Genomic DNA, 19815 nt, shown 5'->3' with positions numbered 1-19815 from the left:
TTAGATCCCTCACTCTTTTTAATAGTCAGGTATAAGATTTCAAGGGTTTACATTCGATAAGTTTGAAATTATAGAGAAAAATTAACAATTGTCTGTAAAAGTTCATAGCAACACGTAGAAAGGCTAAATGGATTTGATAAAGTGTCCATGTCTTAAGAATATTTATTTTTTAAGAACTAAAAAATGACACCTTCCTTTTTTTCTAAAATTCTAAAAATATCAAAAATAAATTCTAAAAGAATAATTCCAAATTTCTAACACAGATACAAAAGGACTTCTTTTTAAACAATATTGTTAGTACTTCCTGCTTGCTTAATACTATATGTTGTATAAACTACAATTTTAGGAAAAAATAGCAACGGAAAAAATGTAAAGGAAAAATGGCAAGGTGAAAAAAATAGCCTGATAATTAGTTTGATCTTGAACACAGGGTTTTAAAGTTTTTGAACTTATTTTTCCGTGAGATTTTGAGATATTATGTCGATTTACTACATAAAAATATAAGAAAATCGTATTTCAGTCTGGAAAATTCGTTTACAAAAAAGAAAGATTTATCTTCCAACGTAATCTCCAATGTTTTCCTGTACTCAACAGCTCTTATGGTGTTAGGAATTACTTATGAACTCAAGATGTGGCTCCATGGCACACATCAAAGGTCACTCAATCCTAACAAAAAAGAAAAATTAGGTTGGGGGAATTTTGGTCAAAGGAACTTTGTCCTCCTTTGTTTCTAAACCTGAATACCATTGACTACTATTTGTGGAGTGTCATTAAAACAAAAAGCCTCTGCTACTTACCACCAAAATATCAACACCCTAAAGACATCTATGAAGGAGTTCTAGGGCAAAAGGTCAGCATTAGACGTAAAGTTAGTGCGCCAAATGCTTAGGAAAAAGGTGGAGATATGTATTACAGGAGATGGGGGAATTTTTGAAAAGTGATACCTCAATAAATTATGTAGTTTCACTTACTAGAAACAAAAAATTAATTTAAAAAAAAGTCATAAGCTTATTTTTTATATAATATAAGTTACCCAGAGATATATAGACATATTGTATTTGCATATGTTACATATATATTCCGTAGAGATAACAAAAATATTAAATCAAATAATAGATAACAAAATATCTCCAGTAAGTTTGTTTTAATTTAATAAAATTTACGATTAAGCAAACTTTAATGACGTCAAAGATTAGTGAAAATAAAGTTAAAAAAGATAGTGATCCAAGACTTACATATAAATATGTCAAATATTAATTTGCAATACATCATTTATCAAGATGAAGTCCTTCGCCTTAATTTGCTCTGTTTTTATTGGTGTTTCCGTAAGATATTAAAAAATACTTATTAAAATACATTAATATAGTAATTATATGCCACTTTTTATTATGTGATTGTAGTTGGCAACCAAGGAGTTCAAGGAATTCAAGGGTATGAAGAATACTTGCTATGCTCATATTATGACTTAAATAACACTATATTTTTCCAATAGAAATTTGTGGAATTGAAAATGTCGCCACTTCCGATAGAATCATCAATGGAATAGAGGCATCCCCTAATCAATTCCCATGGGCTGTTTTTATCAAAATCCACATTGGACACCAAATCGGAACTTGCACTGGCTCCGTCATCAGTAAGAACTTTATTTTGACTGCTGCCCATTGCTTAAAAGGCGTTTCTAAGGCTGAGATCTATGCTGGTACCCATGACTACTCTCTTGAGTCTGAGCCACATAGACAATACAGAGTGAGTGAGAACTTGCATGTTCACCCAAATTACGTCAACACTTTATTTACCTACCAAAATGATATTGGACTCATTGAGTTAGACGAAGAGTTGGAGTTTAATGGTAAGACAAATACAGAAACTCTGACTTCTTCATAAAGATCCAAACATTAACATTATTTTTAGACTTTGTACGACCTGCTTGTCTTCCAACCCTTGCCGATGTGGATACTAATCTTGTTGGTGAAAATACCACCATTTCTGGATGGGGAAGAATAAGAGGTGAACCAAATCCCTTAATAGTTCCTCAACTCATGTACGCCACTGATGTTCCTGTCATGTCAAATGATGTATGTCGTATGTCATACGGTAGTATTATCAACGAAAAAATCATTTGTTTGAACGGATACTCTGTTCAAAAATTTACATGCAACGTAAGTTTTGTATTTATATATTTTTTTAGTATAATAATCCAGTTTAAATTACGTTTAGGGGGACAGTGGTGGACCTCTCAATCATGAGGTATCTGAAGGAAAATACACGCAAATTGGTGTAACTAACTTTGGAGCTGATACAACTTGCGTTAGTAGGAAACCCGTTGGGTTTGCTCGAGTTTCTTCTTTCCTCGAATGGATTGAAAGCACAACTGGAATCAAGGTCGACTCTGAATAATGTTCAATAAAAATTTATTTTTAATAAATTGAATTTTTGATCATTTTATAATCTGTATATTGATTTAATCAGATATATTTTCGAGGCACGTTTTTGAGTCACCAAACTTTTAAATAGTAAACAATATTTTCGAAAACCGGTATTTAAGGCCATCTCAAAAAAGTTCAGTATTTTCGGTAAAGTGTATCTACATAGTACATATGTAAACTTATTATAAATTAACAAGGGTGCCCCACAAATTCATTTCCTGAAGGGACATAGACATGGAAATTTAAGCTTTTATTTCAATAAAGGGCATATGATTATTAATTGCAAAATGCAATTTATACTTAATACAAGATGTAGAAATGATAAAATAAAAGTTCTGGTGTCCCTCTTTTTCTAGATTACTAGTGATGGTACTATTCCGAAAAAATCCTGATTCTGATTCTTAAATATTTTAAATAATAGTTCGAAATATCTTAACCTAGATAGTACAGGGTGCAGAACCGAGACTAAAAATTTTGTATAACTTTTATTCATATTAAAAATGTGCCATGTTTAAATGACTTTTATAAAACTTGTTGAGGGATGCTTGAGGAAGAACTTTTATTCAATCTGGCCTCTCTATGTTCCAATGACAGCCTCTGCACGAGGTCTGAAGCTTCAGCAACTGTCAATGATGACTTGTCAAAACAGTTGTTGCACTCCTTGGTGATGGCAGACTTCAGAGACTCAAAATTTGGTTGAGAAGTCCTGTTGGTCTTGGATTCCAAAATGTCCGACAATGCACAGTGCAGTGGATTAAGATCGTGCCATTGCCAAGACAGAAGTTAGAAGGCCAGAAATCGGCCATATTCCAGCCCCAAGAAAAAATCTTGGACTTTTATCATAAAGACCCTCTGAACCTCCTCTAGGGATTTTCATAGTTATCTGTCATTCCTTCTGTTCAAAACAGCATCCACAGTTAAAATCTTCCTATACAATTTTGTGATATTCATAGTTATCTGTCATTCCTTCTGTTCAAAACAGCATCCACAGTTAAAATCTTCCTATACAATTTTGTACTTCGTGCCATTTGAAAGAACTAAAAAAAAGCTACAATTTGATGTTTGTTTTGTTTTTGTGTGATTAAAAATGTCCGAGCAACAAGCAAAACGGCAAAGGGTGTGCAATTTCCCCCGCGCACATCTACGGAAATAAGATCTTCATAGTGGGCGATTTTCTGAACAAGAGAAATGATCGCTTCTTGGCGGAATCAAAAGCTCAGGGTGAGGGAACTTTCAGCATCAAACATCCAGCTCAGTTTATAGACATCGGCTTCGTGGCGTCTGAAGGCAGCAAGATGCCTTCCTACTTCTATAAGGGCAACGAGAAAGTGAACACAGACGTCTAATACAAGGTCCTCAGTAGTGTTGTCTCAGTCCTTATTTACCGTTTAAGCCGTTGTTTTTACCTTTTTATGAGTTTTCTTAACACCATTTCTTGGAGCTTATGAACCATAGCTAATTCTTAAATGACAAAAAAGTAATATTTATTGACTATGTAATATTGGAAAACCAAATGATCATACCCAAGTCTTTAAGTGAAGAAACTATTGCAGACAAACTAGTTGCAAACCATCTAAAGCTGCTACCCCGTTGTTGTGACCATCTAAGTAGTTGTTTTTGCCTTTTATGAGTTTTCTGAACACCATTTCTTGGAGCTTATCAACAAAAGCTAAGCCTTAAGTAAAGAAACTAGTGTCAGACAAACTAGTTACGGACCATCCAAAGCTACTACCCCCGTTGTTGTGACCATTTAAGCAGTTATTTTTGCCATTTAATGAGTTGTGTATCATAATTCTTGATATGTTTATCTAAAATAGAATCATATTTTATGGTTAGATTTTAAAAAAATGAATACTTACTGTTAGATAGTATAAAATTCAGAGTTCCATTTCGAAATTAGTAAATATTTTATACTTTTTACGGATAACTTGATCGTAATTTAGTGTAGATGACTCAAGACATGCTGAAAATTATCTCAACTTCACAATTTACAATGTTCAATGTTTATTTCTATAAATGACATCATTACCAACATCCTCCATCAATTTAATGATGGTTCCTCGAGAATGGACGTGTTTACCCGTGTATTTCTCCATAAATTTTTTAAACGTAGGGTGATTAGCAATGGATAAGGGTAATAACCATCTTTGTAAAATCAGAGTTAAAATCTGACTTGATGTATTCATCATTAAGATGAATATCCATGCCCTTGATATGTCATTGAGGATAATGAGTGGTGTGGAATTCTAGACAGGGGACTAAAGGCACATTTATATTAACAAATCCGACAAGCGATCTGTTTCTGATCCGGTAAGTATTTTTCAAATTCCTGGGCCTCCATTTTCATAAATCCAGACAGAAGGCAACGTTATTTTAGGCATTTTATTCAGTTCTCTATCGACTATCACCATCTAATATTATATTAATATTGAATAATATAGGCGGGAATGATAACAGTCTTGATAGAAGAAGATGTATATTATTTAATCAGTGATGCCATAAGTATTTCTTCTCTTCTCCTCCCACGCTTTTGTATTCTTACCAAACTTATCGCCCTTAATAATAGAATAAATCAATATGACTAATTAACAATATAATATGTTCGTATTATATTGTATTATAATGAAAAATATAATATTTTTTGCGAGATATGTGCTATAATCTTAATATCAACATCAACTCTTTCTTTCTTCAGTCCAAAAGGATGTTCTATAAAGGAAATTAGGGCATTTCATTATGTGAGTATGGAATACAACTCGAATATTGGGAGAGAGGATAAAATTTGACTGAATGGAGTCACTCATCTGTTATTTTGCAAAAAATCTTGTTATGTGTATAAAAAAAAGTATCTTAAAAAGTAACATTGATCCAACTTAAGATCCATCTAGCGAGTAAAATATGAGATGTGTGAGTGTGTAAGACGTAGAATCATGCTTGAGTGTATCTTAGGACGGCGTTGATACTTGATCTAAGAAATAATACAACCGAGCGTGAGCATCATAAATAAATAAAAAAGGAAGCATTAAACGCAAAGGTTGACTAAATATGAGATTTGAAGATCGCACTCTTTTTGGAATTCCTACTAGAAGAGATTTTTTTACATAGCAAGGCTGGGATAATTATTATTTTATTCTTCAAGTGAGAACCATAATTATAAAATAATCTCTAGTCTATGAAAGACAAAGAGAAACTTTGAGGATTTTTGTGGAATTATAATTGGAAGTTCTTGTTCGAATCGGATTAGAATTGAAAATGGACATAGCTGTAATTTCTGTCTATATCATTGGTAGATACAGAGTGGGGCTTGTGTTTATTTCCTTAGTCTCATAGCTGCTCAAAGTCGTCTTAATTAAACGTCAAATATCAAGTTTTGACGCCCCAAGATGGGGTCCTCTTTAATAATAATGCAATTAACGACGTCATTGAAAGGTTTTCTATCTAAGGCGGTAAATCTTAATATTTTTTTAGTTTGCATTTTTTTTTTGCCACGTAAAAAAAATCATTGGAAAACGTTGCAAATGCACAAAAATAAACAAAAAAAAAAACTCCAAAAATTGTTTTGTTGATTAAAGCTAATTTATTATATATATATGTTATAAAAAATAAATTCATTCATGAACACAAATACTTGTGATTCCACTTTATACTGGGATGTTCTCTCTTCCAGAATGGAATAAGAATGATAATAGCTGTAAAAAAAAAAATTGCTCATGTTGCCAATAAAAATTGCACGCTAAATAATTATTCAATTTACAGCCCTAGAGAGAAAGCTTTTCAATGACGTCATTAATTGCGATATTATTCAAGGAGGCCCCATCTTGGGGCCTCAAACTTGATATTCTTACTACATAAAATGGACACATTTCCAATCTACCTTAATAAAACTCTATCAAAGGGCTTTATGAATAAAAAAGAGACAGAAAACTTGCATTAAATACTACTTGACGCCCATGATAAACAGTGATGTTAGAATGAAATTAAACTTAAAATCTCTAAAAATGCCTAGATTTCTAAAAACATATATATTTTTTTATCGATTAGGAACGATAAAAGTAGGATAAATAACGAAAATATCTTATTATTTCCATTACAATAATGAATTTGTATCTACAACACGGAAATAAGATTTATATCTAATAAAATATTTTTAATACATTTTAGGCCCATATATATATATATATATATAATAAAACAAGGCAATGGAACGATAAATTTTTTCTAGACCGTAAGGTTTAAGCCTTTTTACTTGTTGGTTGCATTTTGACATCCAATAGTTTACTATTTACCTTAATATTAATGAAAAAAAAGAGTTGTTTAGTCCCCCAAAATAGACGGCATCTAAATTGTGACGCCACTTGTAAACCCTCGTTACTTACATGCGTACAGTATGAAACTAAGATGTATTTACTTGTAAGCCCCCCTTTATATAGTTCCAAACTAATTATAAGCTAAGGAAATTTTAGGGAAAATTTGAGGACTTTCAGTTCTAAGAATATAATATAGGATCTGCCCTACGACTGAAATTCATGGGACAGAAGAAATTGGAACTTACACAACCTGTTGTAATTTATAAATTATAATAGCTCTCCAGACAACATCAGAGAATTATAGCAAATCTTTGGATCTAAAAGGTTTGCTACTAAAGACTCAAGGGAAAAAGTGGACCATTACTCATTAGTAGAAAAGAGCATATTTTTTCCTTCTCTTTCCTGATTAGCTTAAAATTGTCAGCTGCCATTATGTCTATTTTAAAAGTCTGGAAGGCAGTTTATGAACTTTTTTAGGAATTTCATCTAATTATTTATTATTATTAGGCAATACTTATTAATTACAATATATTTTACATAATGTTAACGTGTAGTACTTTGTAATAATAGATCACCCTCGATTAAAAAGTTTCCTGCCTCATCTACCAAGAAAATATTTAATTTTCCGAAAGTTATCAATCGAAGGAAGTTGTGGATCACTGCCATCAAACTTGCAAATTGGACTCCTACCAAATACTAAAGAGTTTGCCAAGTAATATAATCAACTATTTTTTACCTTGTGAAGTATGTGAAAATTAAATTGATGGGTTGTTTTATAAGGTTGTCACTTGGATCTATATTCTAATTATTCATACTGAAATTATTGTCTTTAGGCTCACTTGGAAGAATCAATGTTTCTGTGGGAGCCTTCAGAAGGGTGGTGGCGTTTGGTACATAATACAATTCCTACTTTATTTGAACATTCTTAGATAAAAAACTGCGAAAGCACCCATGTAACCGAAGCATAAAAAAATTATAGTATGCGTAAAATTGTGCTACACATGTCTTGAATATTGCCCACTTCTAATCATTATATTATTTAATAAAAAATACTATTTAAGTTTATAGCATAAAATTATTTAAGTATTTAATATTTAAAAAGTAAATTTGGTTCTTTTTTAACCTTATATTTATTTAAAAAAACTAAATTTTTTATGGAATTTTTGAATAAAACAGTGTATTAATAACTATTTTATAAAAAATAACCATTTTTAATTATGAAATAATAGCAACCATATATATCAGTCGATGCACACGGCGTTACCTTTATTATATCGCGCAACCTTTCGTCCAAAAAGGGGGAAGAAAAAAAGCCCGAAATCATCTGGTATTTATCCAAATAAGTCAACTACACCAACTGTTATTTATCCCTTGAGTATTTGCAGATTATGATTAGTCTTATTAATATTAAAATCCTACATAGTATATTATTCGTTACTGGATATTATATTGCTTTCTAATATTTTATTAAAAGTGTAGCTATTCTTTGTATTTCTATATGATAGCCAAAATTTATTCATAGAAATATAAAAAATAGCCAATATACATATATACACGACACGGAATCAACAAGAAATTGTATTTCTGTCTTTTTGAAAAACATAACTTATTACTTCGTTTATTTATCGAAAAAATAAATTATTAAATTAAACACATTAATGAATAAACAAGCCATGACGTATCAAGGAAGTTGGGGGAATCGACAGATGACAACAAAGTACAAGGGGTATTTTCTGTTTGCAAGGTAACGCCTTGTGCAATAGCTGTAGATTTATTTCTTTCCATAGATATTTTTGTTGTAGATTTCTTGTCGGTCCTCTCTTTCCCTTGAGTCCTTTTGTGGCTACTGGCTATACTGATAACTTTCTATGGAAAGTAGGAGAAATATAGTTAGGTTTTTTGAATGTAGATTTCCTTGTATAGCCACTAACAGGTTCTATAGACTATCCGTATATGGTATGCCATGACTGAGAGAGGAGAAGGAAAAAGAGAATTGAGAAGAAGAAGAAAAAGAAGAGGAGGAGACTGTGACTGAGTGACTGAGTGATAATAATTTATAAAGTAAGAGATTATTAAATAGAGAAGAGACTCCATTGGTAAGAATTGGGGAAGAATGACGGACTCCAAATACTTTACGACGACGAAGAAGGGCGAGATCTTCGAGCTGAAGTCTGAGCTGCACTCCGACAAGAAGGAGAAGAAGAAAGAGGCCGTGAAGAAGGTGATCGCCTCGATGACGGTGGGGAAGGACGTGAGTGCCCTTTTCGCAGACGTGGCCAACTGCATGCAGACGGACAACCTGGAGTTGAAGAAGTTGGTGTACCTTTACTTGATGAACTACGCCAAGTCGCAGCCCGAGAAGGCCATCATGGTGGTCAACACGTTTGTGCGGGACTGTGAGGACACGAACCCCTTGATTCGCGCTCTGGCTGTGCGGACCATGGGCTGCATTCGGGTGGACAAAATCACGGAGTATCTCTGCGAGCCTCTCCGCAAGTGCCTCAAGGACGAAGACCCCTATGTCCGTAAAACGGCGGCTGTGTCTGTGGCGAAGCTGTACGACATCAACGCACAGTTGGTTGAGGAACAAGGGTTTTTGGACTCTCTGAAGGAGCTGCTGAGTGACTCGAACCCCATGGTGGTGGCCAATGCAGTGGCTGCTCTCTCTGAAATCAATGAGGGGAGTGTGAGTGGGAAGCCGCTCATCGAAATGAATGCACAAACCATCAACAAACTTTTGACTGCTCTGAATGAGTGTACAGAATGGGGACAAGTCTTTATTTTGGATTCCCTCTCCAACTACAACCCTAAGGATGATAGGGAGGCACAGGCCATTTGTGAAAGAATTACGCCGCGTTTAGCCCATGCCAATGCTGCTGTGGTTCTCTCTGCTGTAAAAGTGCTTATGAAATACATGGAAATGATGGATCCTGATACTGAGTTTGTAGGAAGTCTCGTTAAAAAACTCGCTCCTCCTTTAGTTACTCTCTTATCCTCAGAGCCGGAAGTTCAATATGTAGCTCTTAGGAATATTAATTTAATCATACAAAAGAAACCCGAAATCTTAAAACATGAGATGAAAGTTTTTTTTGTGAAATATAATGACCCCATTTACGTGAAACTGGAGAAGCTGGATATTATGATTCGTCTTGCATCTCAGTCAAATATAACTCAAGTCCTCTCTGAGCTTAAAGAGTAATGAATTGGGATTAGTTATTTTTGTCATTATATAACACACTTATTATTTTTTAGATATGCCACTGAAGTAGACATCGATTTTGTTCGTAAATCAGTTAGAGCTATTGGAAGGTGTGCGATTAAGGTTGAACAATCTGCTGAAAAATGTGTTTCTACATTGCTGGATTTAATTCAGACAAAGTTAAACTATGTGGTCCAAGAGGCCATCGTTGTTATCAAGGATATATTCAGAAAATATCCAAATAAGTATGAAAGTATTATCGCTACTCTTTGTGAGAATTTAGATTCGCTTGATGAACCGGAGGCAAGGTAGAATATTGTTTCTTTTAATAATTTCCCCAATGTTATACATTATTATTTGCAGAGCTTCTATGATTTGGATTATTGGAGAATACGCCGAAAGGATTGACAACGCTGATGAGTTACTTGAAAGTTTCTTAGATTCATTCCAAGATGAAAACACACAGGTTCAGCTTCAATTACTAACTGCAATTGTCAAACTTTTCCTCAAAAAGCCTACTGATACTCAAGAATTAGTGCAACAAGTATTATCTCTTGCTACTCAAGACTCAGATAACCCAGATTTAAGGGATAGAGGATTCATTTATTGGAGATTGCTCAGCACAGACCCTGCTGCCGCTAAGGAAGTAGTATTAACTGAAAAGCCTTTAATTAGTGAAGAAACAGATCTACTTGAGCCCACTCTTTTAGACGAACTTATTTGTCATATAGCCTCCCTTGCTTCAGTTTATCATAAACCTCCTACTGCATTTGTTGAAGGACCTGGAGGTCTCAAGCGTGTTTTACCAACTCGATCTGGTGAAGAGGATAATCTTACTACACAAGTCATTCCTGAGCCCTCATCTTTGATTGGAGATTTACTCTCAATGGATCTTGGTGCACCCATGCCTTCTAACCAATCTGGCACCACTGGGAATGTTGATTTACTTGGAGGAGGTCTTCACATATTTGGAGGAGGAGGAGGCCAAGCTGCAGCTCCTGTGAGACATAAATTAATAAATTATATCCAAAGTTTTGGAGTAATGTATTATTTTTCTAGACAAGTAATTCACTTCTCGGAGATATTTTTGGACTTGGTAGTGCTGCCGCTACTACTTGTTACATTCCTCCAAAGCAGGTTTGGCTTTCTGCTGCTAAGGGCAAGGGGCTTGAAGTTTTGGGTACCTTTTCAAGGAAGTAAGTTTACTCTGATTCTTGTATATTGTTATGTTTTAGCACCTAATAATTTGCCTTTCTTTTTGTTATCTCTAAAGGAACGGAAATATTTATATGGACATGACATTTCATAATAAAGCAATGCAACCAATGAGTGGTTTTGGTATCCAAATGAATAAAAACAGTTTTGGTATTATTCCAGCGGAACCACTCAATGTTCCTTCAATTCCAGCTAATCAATCTGTTGATGTGTCTTTACAATTACTTACAAATGGTCCCATTCAACGAATGGAACCTCTTACTAATGTCCAAGTTGCAATTAAAAATAGTATTGATATATTTTACTTTGCTACTGTTGTACCCATGCACGTATTCTTTACTGAAGATGGAAATATGGAGAAAAAGGTCTTTTTGGCCACATGGAAGGATATTCCCTCTCAAAATGAAATATCTTTTACTCTTCAAAATATTGAATGCAACGCGGGTAAAATTAAGATTTAGTTCTTATTTGATTTCCTCTCACTTTATTATATTTTAGATGGAGTATCCACAAAGATGGAACAAAACAATGTATTTACTGTAGCTAAAAGAACCCTTGAAGGTCAAGATATGGTCTATCAATCCATCAAGTTTAGTAATAATGTGTGGGCTTTAGCCGAATTAAAGATCCAACCCGGAAATCCAAATATAACAGTAAGACATTAACGGATATTTTGTAATACAGTTGTGTACATTCTTTATTTTGTTTTCAGTTGGCTTTGAAATCTAGAGCCGTTGATGTTGCCCAAGGTGTCTATCAAATCTATGACGCTGTACTTCATAGTTAATTATTGATTTTTGTGTTATGAATGTTAGAATCATGAAATCTTAATTCCAATAATCTAATAAGTATTTAAGTATTGTTATGAATTATATTATAAATTCCATTTTATTCAAGTACCCTTTATATTCATTTATCATTATTCTGCATATATTTATAAGTCCAATCATTCAAAAACTGAAGTCAAGACTAGTAAGAAAGCGGTCTAGAAATAGTTTTAAAAAAAAAGAAGACATATTTCATTTACCAAAAAGATAATAATTATTGAAGTAATAGATGTACAATTTTAATTTAATTTAACTTAATGGGGGACCATTCATTCTCATGACTAAACATAGTATTCAACATTATAGCTTCCCTTTCAGTCAATTCATATTTCTCCACAAAAGTACGACCAATCCTCAGTTTGTTCTCCAATCCGTTTCTGGAAGCATAGTTGACAGCCTTTAAGCATGACTCTTTACGCAGCTGCTCAAGCGATTTGTCAAAGTATAATTGCATCACCTCTTCACTGAATGGCGGAGAAGAAAGGTCTGACGTTTTGTCTATAACAAAATTCATAATTGAGTCCGCAAAATTCAAGTATGAATCAATGTGCTCCGGTCCTTTGTCCAAAGTTATTTTAAAAATCGATGAAATTATACTAGATATTTCCTTAATATCCGACAAATTCCTCAGGGATATGATAAAATCAGAAAAGGTATCTTTGGCGATGAGTGCTGAAGACTTGATAATTTGGACTCGAGCTTCCTCATCATCAACCTCCTTAAAATCGCCTCCTTTTTCTAATATTGCCAAAATTTTATCTATCATTTCATATTTGATTCGAATGTTAACACGACAGAAATTGTTAATCACCAAATCGGACCAAATTGACGGTAGATACTTATACTCTCCAAATCTTTCAATTTTCAATACTATTTTCTCATAGTTTGACCAAAAACAAAAAAACAAATTTGGGGTAAATTTTTCATAAAAGTCCATAGCTGACTTAAAAGAAGAGCTAGACAATTGTAGTGTGAGGAAATAATTGTAGTATGCCTGGAAACGTTGAATAAAATAATGGGATGATTATCGTTTTAAAAATGGAATAAATTATCAAATACTAACTTGATGTTCATTAGCATTATTCAAAAGAACTTGGTTATTTCCATATAATGTGATTTTTTTGTGTAATCTCCAAGCCAAGGTGGGATCCGATAGCTTTAAAAAACACAGAAACATGGCTGTTTTGAGAAACGTTGATTCTTCTGGATCGACTATATATAAATCTGTTTCTTCTAACTCGGCTATAATGTCTCTTAAAATGTCTGAACTACTAATGTTCTTCGGATAAAAGATGTTAATAAGTGCATTATAGCTTCCAACAGAAGGAACTACATTCAAATTGTTCTTAAATTCAGAAATGAGACTTAGCACATGTTCACAGGTTTCAGAGTAGTCCTCAGACTTAAATGCACATTTTGATATTCCTCTTAAAATCCAATAAAGAGTACGGGCATCTGGCTTAATCCCTTTTTCACACATTTCTTTCAAAATTTCCGAAGTACTGAGTTTTAATTGTGAGAAAGATACTTTATTCTTGAGAGAATCTTCAATATGAGATCGTAAATAAGCATTATAAGCCTCACAAGGAAGAACGGCTTCTTCACCTATAATATATAAAATAATTATCAATAAAAATGGAATGAAAATTAGTTAAAAATATTAAAACCTTTGAGCTCCTCAAACATAAGAATACAATCTTCATATCGACCATGACGACTAAAGCCATAGAGAAGAGCACACTTCGCAGCAATTTGATCCTTTAAATCCCTAGCTAGTTTTTCCGCAAAGCCACCTTCTTTCCAGGGCATAGGAGAGTCCTGGTATAGGCCATAAGTATTGGCATGTTCATCCGTCAAAACGGGTTCTTTATCAGCAAAGTAAGCTGTTTTTTGAAGTAGATCAAACTTTAAGCTTTCATTTACATTCTCCAATGCATTATAAGTCTGGAATAAAGAAAATATTTCAAAAATGATAAGGACAAATATTGAATGACACAAACCTCAATGGCCTCAGGTATTTGATTTCCCTTAAGAAAAATAATGAGTGTCTCGTGAGTAACCTTTTTAGGATCCACTCTGACTTTTGGGAGAAATGAAGGAATTTTAGGAACCATTTCAATACGATTTTCAGTGAAAAGCTGCGGATGATGCTCAAAAACAAAACGAGCTGCAGCTTTCCCCGCTTCTTTTCCAAGGACATAGTCTCTGGATGAGATGTGGTTATAAGGAATCAGATATGGATCATCATGGAATCGATAGTCTGGTGCTGAGTGATCTCTTTTTAATCCAGATGCAATGGATTTGAGGATATCACTGGGACTACGAGGTACATAAGGAGAAATACTGAGGGTTTGGGGTTTAGAAAGAGGCGGCTTTTGAATGGACTTGTGTACTGATGAAGAAGATTCCACGAGTTTGGCATATTTCAGATTGAAGCTACGAAGTGTATCTAAGAAAAAGTAAGAAGGAAAACCATGTGAATACTCGGCTTTAATGATGCATCAATACCTTGATAGTTCCAACGATGGAGATGGGAAGTGTCAAGGGTTTTATAGACTTCAATGTCAGTGGTTGGTGGGACCTTGGTTCCATGAGGTCTCTCTTTTCGACCAGGATGATAATTTTTCCATCGAACTCCTCCTAAACGGATGTAAAACTCTCCTCGCGATGAAGCTAATCGAAGAACCATGCTTAAAAATAAATAATAATAATTTGATCTGTTTTTGTTGGTTACTCCATCAGCTGTGCCATGTTATGACGTCATATAATAACTAATAAGTAAATATGTTCAAAATACTATCCAAGGACGCTCTTAATTCATCTGGTCTGCTCTTTTAAGCCGGGTTACCGCCATAGAGATAAAAAAAATAAAAAATTTATATCTCTATGATTACCTACAACGCTTATCAAGTTTAAGTCATAGAAATATGATTTAAGTTTGGAACGGACCAATAGACATATCTTTTAAGAACTTTTTAAGTTATGATCTTTAAACCTCAACAATTCTTCATTTCAAAATCAAGAGGTTTTGAAATCTAAAATGAATCTTGTTTGGAGGAGAGAAAATGCCACAAAATATAAATTTTGGATGTATGACAGAGTAACTGAAGTTCTTCTGTTTCCCATATTTTGGTCTTCAATGCACTATTCTATTATGTTATTACATATAAATAATTATTAGGAACTGTTAAGTGATTCTGTCCCGTAAAAAAATATAAGGGACTTCTTAACTTTAATAGATTTATATTCTAATATCTGAATGTCGTCGCAATTTCCAAACTTATTGACTGGAATCTTCTTCTAAACAGCTAAATTGCTTTACTAATACTATTCATTTTATTTTCATAGGCTGCAGAGTATTTGAACAGATTGTTGAACAAAATTAATTGTTAACGCTTGTCAATCACAAAGGAAATATTATTATCAATGTTCATTTAGGGTCATTCCACGTCAAATCGATAACTCATCAGACAGCACTGTCTACGATTTTTTTGAAATTTTGCATATAGCTTAATTTTGAGTAAAAACACAAAAGTGCTAAAGTTACAACTTCGAGGCCAGCACCCATGTTTTTAAACAGCTATTTCTCTTGTGTCTTTAATCATATCGATCTACTTCAAACGTGATTGGATAGATATTAACACATTAATTATTATATATTTTTCCACAATAAAATGTCTCTTTGAGCTTAAAAATTTCAAACATCGTACATTTCAAATTTCCATGAAATGAGTCATCAAAATATATTAGATAACTACAAAAAAGTTTTGGCGCTGCATTCAAATAAGGGTAACGCTATAAGCGAAATACCAAGAACGAGATGTAAAAAACTTGGGTATAATATTAGAAAAGAGATTTAAATTAGAATTGTGGCGAGACAAATTTACACTCATTTATATATTTTTTAGTCCCAGGTTATATAGATTTAGTATAGTACAATTACCTTAAGTATTTGAAAATATATAGGGTATTATAAGCCTAAACTGCTACAAATTTTAGCACCTTGTTAAAAAATATAGTTTATAAAGCAAATTTAATAGTTATATATGTTATAGGTTTAGCTGCATAATATGTCTTAGAAAATATGATAGACCAGCATCTGAAACACAAAAATATTTTGTTCAAAATCAATTATTCAATTTCTATACATAATTCCCCAAATTACTACCAACTGGAATATGTTCAGGATTCCGATTGAAATTTGCAGCTGCACAAAAAAATGGGATTGTTGTATGGCTTATCCGTAGTCTAGACTTGATTTAAAAAAAAACTTGCGGATCAATTTCGGTCTTAGTCACCTATAACCAGATTGCACAATCACTGTCATTGTAAAGTACACAGCATTGCAAGAATAAAAGGTACTCTGCCCTTAACTAGTGAGCAAGCTTAATAGAAATACAAAGTTAGACCATCATGTAATCAGGCTTGCTAAAATTTTCAATCTGATGTATTGTACCGACTGCTGGGCAAGACAGGCAGATTTGGACTAAACACGCGCCCATATATGTACTATAAGTAACTAAGTTATAACGTAAATATCAACAGCGTGGTGGGAGTCAAACATCAGTCGTACACGCTTTATGGGATAACCTTGTATTTCTATTAGCCTTTCTAGTGAGTATATTTTAAATGGAATAAAACTAAAAGGTAGTCTATTACTCAAACAGAAAGCCTGAATCCAGTTTCTTAAAATTTTCGTACCAAATGCCATTGTCAAATATGTGCGGGACTCTCACATCTTTGCTTAGAAAGTACAATATGAGAGCACATAACTCTCATAACAAGACACTTTTTTTTGCTCTTAAATCAAACTAAAGTTCTTTCAGTGATAATTTTGGCACATTAGGCACTAGAGGACATCTAATTAGGCTAGCTTTCAGGCATTCCAAAATTCTGGAGGTCGCATAAATACGGCAAAATATTGTTTCAATTCATCCTCCATTTCTACATTGAGATTTGGAACCATTCCTTCTTAACGCATTCTTCCCCAAGGGCTAGTAGCTACATTTGATGTTGAGAGCTGTTTATCACACTTTTGATGCACTGAATCTTGCTTGGGATGATAATTATGCATATAAATGGGCTGTCAATTGCAACATAATTAAGGTTGGGTATTGAGGGGGTAGTATGGAAGGGAAAAAGTGCAAGAGAGTCTTGAAAAAGGAGTGTGATATCGCAGAATTAAAAAAAAAAAAAAAAAAAATCGGGACTACGTGACTCCAAAATTACATTACGCTTTCAAACAAATTGCAACGTTGTGTAAAAAGGCAGATTGGTGACTTGATCCATATTCAGAACAAGCAAGTGTGAGTGTACATACCGATAGGAATTATTGCTGGAGTTATTTTAAAGTAGAATACACCAACGAAAATTTTTGATATATTTTTGGCTATTGCTATTAAATGTTGATACATATACATACTAAATTAAACGTATATGTATAGCTTATTATTGCAGTTGTAAGCAGAATAAAAGCTTGAATCGACACTTGGTAGTGTCCACCACATAAAATCAAATGGAGTTATGTATCTCAATTTGTTCCAAAATTATGGTCGGTTATGAATATTTTACGTTTTGTGTTACCTTGACTTCTGATCCCGACCTCTCAAAATTTAATGGCTATTTACTCTGACCATATATAACCTTTGAACAAAGTTTGATTAAAATCGACTTGGCGTAATCCTGGTGACTAACAAACAAACAGAGGCAAAAAAGGAACCTCCGCTCAACTTTGTTGCCAGAAATAATAAATACACTTTGAAACTGTATATGCTTATGAAGTTCATTCTTTAATTACTTCTGAAGCAAAAAATTGTTGTTGTTTTTTTATATAAAAATGCCTATAATTCTTATTGATATAGAGTAGGGGTTTTATTTTTTTAAAATTTGTAGCCCTACAACTATGTAAACTAAATAAATACAAACATATTTTATGGAGATATTTTTCTAACTTATTCTTTTTTAAAACGCACCGTGACCCCTATACCCATTGTACATATAACTTCAATTAAAGCTATGCTTTTTTCGGATGTGCTTTTTTAGATAAGCCTTTTCTCGAAAAAAACTATGACAATGTGTGCATTCATGAGTCTCCAAATGACCACTTTCTGGATGTTGAGACTTTATATGTCGTTTGAGGTATCTTAAAGAAACAAATATCTTTCCACATGTTTCACATGGGTGTTTTTGAGCGGGTTTATGACTCTCCAAATGACGATTTAGGGTATATCTACGGCTAAACAACTTTCCTGAAAGGGAAAATGATAATAAATATATATATAAAAAAATTGCAAAATAAAATGAAGAAATAAGTACCACATGTAGGACAGGACAATTTCGGCGGTTTCTCTGAATGAGTCTTGAGATGGCGATTTAATCCAGCTCCATACGAATAGCTGGCACCACAAATTTCACAGCAATGTGTGGGCTTATCCTTATTGTGAATAGCTAAATCATGTTTACGAAGAGAATCAGGATGACAGGTACGGAAATCACATTTTGTACACTTGAAAGGTTTATCAGGTTCGCATTTGTGATTTGAAGACTGGAATTCCTCCTTCGATCTAGCAATGAATCCGCATTTACAACAAGAGATGTCTTTTAAACAACGGGTATCAACTTTTTCAGAAAATGTCTCTGTCGTACCACATGTCTGAGAAGAAATGGATCCATGATGGAAATATATATATAAATATATGTTTACTCTTTACCTTTACGTGAAGATAATAGTGTCGTGGAGTCTTGTACTCTTTATTACAATTGGTACATTTCAAAAGTGTACTATTCAAAGGATCAATGTTATTATATCCTTGGCATTTAGTCATATGGAAATATCTTAGATATTTCAGAGAATTAAATGTTTTACAGCAGACTTTACATGTTCGATCTTCAATGTTCTCCTGCAATTTTTTTCTCTTTCGATTATTTTTACCCCCTTTAAGTTTTACACATTTAAATTGAAGATGTACCATGAAGTCATCATAGGATTCATGGGTCGTGGAGCATTTTACACAAGTATAGACTCCCTCATCCTCTATATCAAGGGGATCCTCGTTAAAATCATCGCCCATGTCTTCGTTCATATCTTCTCCATTTCCTTCATCTTCTATTTCTTCGTTGAATTCTTCGTCATTTTCTTCATTTTCAAAATCTTCTAGTTCATTTTTAATCTTTAAGGATTTCACTTTGGATCTAGAGACCAATAATTTACGTACATTAGTTGATGTTTCTTAAACACCAGATTAACAATTTAAAAGTAAAGATGATTAAACAGATCCTTGCAAATGAGACAGAAAAGTGTGGAAAATGGAAGAAAATCTATTTTCTCTAATATAAAAACATTAATTGTCAATTGATGAAGTATAAAAAGGAATCAATTAGGAGAAGCATATAAGACTTATCATACCCAAGTCCCTCATTCATTTCACACTGAAGAATATAAGAGTTCCCCAAATAAGGAGAGAGTTTATTTGGAACGATTAAAGGCACTAAATCCATATCTTCAATCGTTTCCAGATCCAACGCAACAAAATATTCTTCTAAGGCTGAAGAGCATTCATCCAATAAAATGTCCAAATGACTCAGTATCAGACTCAATGTTCCTTTTTTTATCCCTTAAGAAGCTCTTCCCGTAGTTTTTATGAGCCCATTCCATGGTCACATCCCAGAGTGATTCCTTCTCCATATCCAAGGCTAAAAGGTTTTTGACGAATTCGGGATGTTACAATTGTCAATTGAATTTGACTTTTTGTTTGTATTTATTATCCAGCCTGGACTAGCTATATAAACAAAGGGGAGGGGGGATTTACAACTTCTCTTTCATTCACGAAACCTTTGTACCA

General features: G+C 33.4%; 4 protein-coding genes across 4 annotated transcripts; 2 read left to right on the top strand and 2 right to left on the bottom strand.

Moving 5' to 3' along the window:
- The first annotated feature begins 1198 nt into the window (after nt 1-1198).
- On the top strand, nt 1199-2448 carry LOC121128032 (brachyurin). The gene is made up of 5 exons (XM_040723605.2): nt 1199-1325; nt 1401-1431; nt 1493-1849; nt 1912-2159; nt 2218-2448. The coding sequence occupies exons 1-5, from the start codon at nt 1281-1283 to the stop codon at nt 2395-2397; spliced, it is 861 nt and encodes a 286-aa protein (XP_040579539.1). The 5' UTR covers nt 1199-1280; the 3' UTR covers nt 2398-2448.
- Nucleotides 2449-8452: 6004 nt separating this feature from the next.
- Nucleotides 8453-12038, top strand: AP-1-2beta (adaptor protein complex 1/2, beta subunit). Its single transcript, XM_040723718.2, has 7 exons — nt 8453-9928; nt 9986-10240; nt 10296-10932; nt 10992-11128; nt 11206-11591; nt 11646-11800; nt 11860-12038. The coding sequence occupies exons 1-7, from the start codon at nt 8847-8849 to the stop codon at nt 11932-11934; spliced, it is 2727 nt and encodes a 908-aa protein (XP_040579652.1). The 5' UTR covers nt 8453-8846; the 3' UTR covers nt 11935-12038.
- On the bottom strand, nt 12017-16786 carry LOC121128156 (small ribosomal subunit protein mS39). The gene is made up of 5 exons (XM_040723719.2): nt 14483-16786; nt 13975-14423; nt 13642-13918; nt 13038-13579; nt 12017-12968 (listed from the first exon to the last, which is right to left on the bottom strand). Exons 1-5 carry the CDS (start codon nt 14661-14663, stop codon nt 12219-12221), a joined length of 2199 nt encoding a protein of 732 aa, XP_040579653.1. The 5' UTR covers nt 14664-16786; the 3' UTR covers nt 12017-12218.
- A 944-nt stretch (nt 16787-17730) lies between these two features.
- LOC121128157 (uncharacterized) lies at nt 17731-19773 on the bottom strand. Its single transcript, XM_040723720.2, has 4 exons — nt 19380-19773; nt 18685-19165; nt 18290-18626; nt 17731-18222 (listed from the first exon to the last, which is right to left on the bottom strand). The coding sequence occupies exons 1-4, from the start codon at nt 19469-19471 to the stop codon at nt 17978-17980; spliced, it is 1155 nt and encodes a 384-aa protein (XP_040579654.1). The 5' UTR covers nt 19472-19773; the 3' UTR covers nt 17731-17977.
- Nucleotides 19774-19815: the final 42 nt, after the last annotated feature.

Source organism: Lepeophtheirus salmonis, chromosome 13 (assembly GCF_016086655.4).
Source record: "Lepeophtheirus salmonis chromosome 13, UVic_Lsal_1.4, whole genome shotgun sequence".
NCBI classification, from domain to species: domain Eukaryota; kingdom Metazoa; phylum Arthropoda; class Copepoda; order Siphonostomatoida; family Caligidae; genus Lepeophtheirus; species Lepeophtheirus salmonis.
Note: the sequence above shows the minus strand (reverse complement) of the source record. Positions and strands in the feature narration are given on the sequence as shown.

What these genes read in the sequence shown, in the direction of transcription:
- LOC121128032 (XM_040723605.2), top strand. Translation starts at nt 1,281, where the DNA reads ATGAAGTCCTTCGCCTTAATTTGCTCTGTTTTTATTGGTGTTTCC. An exon ending in CTGTTTTTATTGGTGTTTCC is followed by an intron (nt 1,326 to 1,400) that starts GTAAGATATTAA and finishes ATGTGATTGTAG; the next exon opens with TTGGCAACCAAGGAGTTCAA. An exon ending in TTCAAAAATTTACATGCAAC is followed by an intron (nt 2,160 to 2,217) that starts GTAAGTTTTGTA and finishes AATTACGTTTAG; the next exon opens with GGGGACAGTGGTGGACCTCT.
- AP-1-2beta (XM_040723718.2), top strand. Translation starts at nt 8,847, where the DNA reads ATGACGGACTCCAAATACTTTACGACGACGAAGAAGGGCGAGATCTTC. An exon ending in TTGGGTACCTTTTCAAGGAA is followed by an intron (nt 11,129 to 11,205) that starts GTAAGTTTACTC and finishes TTATCTCTAAAG; the next exon opens with GAACGGAAATATTTATATGG. An exon ending in CCGGAAATCCAAATATAACA is followed by an intron (nt 11,801 to 11,859) that starts GTAAGACATTAA and finishes TTTTGTTTTCAG; the next exon opens with TTGGCTTTGAAATCTAGAGC.
- LOC121128156 (XM_040723719.2), bottom strand. Translation starts at nt 14,663, where the DNA reads ATGGTTCTTCGATTAGCTTCATCGCGAGGAGAGTTTTACATCCGTTTA. An exon ending in AAATACCTGAGGCCATTGAG is followed by an intron (nt 13,919 to 13,974) that starts GTTTGTGTCATT and finishes TCTTTATTCCAG; the next exon opens with ACTTATAATGCATTGGAGAA. An exon ending in TATGTTTGAGGAGCTCAAAG is followed by an intron (nt 13,580 to 13,641) that starts GTTTTAATATTT and finishes TATATATTATAG; the next exon opens with GTGAAGAAGCCGTTCTTCCT.
- LOC121128157 (XM_040723720.2), bottom strand. Translation starts at nt 19,471, where the DNA reads ATGGATTTAGTGCCTTTAATCGTTCCAAATAAACTCTCTCCTTATTTG. An exon ending in GAAATGAATGAGGGACTTGG is followed by an intron (nt 19,166 to 19,379) that starts GTATGATAAGTC and finishes ATTGGTCTCTAG; the next exon opens with ATCCAAAGTGAAATCCTTAA. An exon ending in ACTATTATCTTCACGTAAAG is followed by an intron (nt 18,627 to 18,684) that starts GTAAAGAGTAAA and finishes ATTTCTTCTCAG; the next exon opens with ACATGTGGTACGACAGAGAC.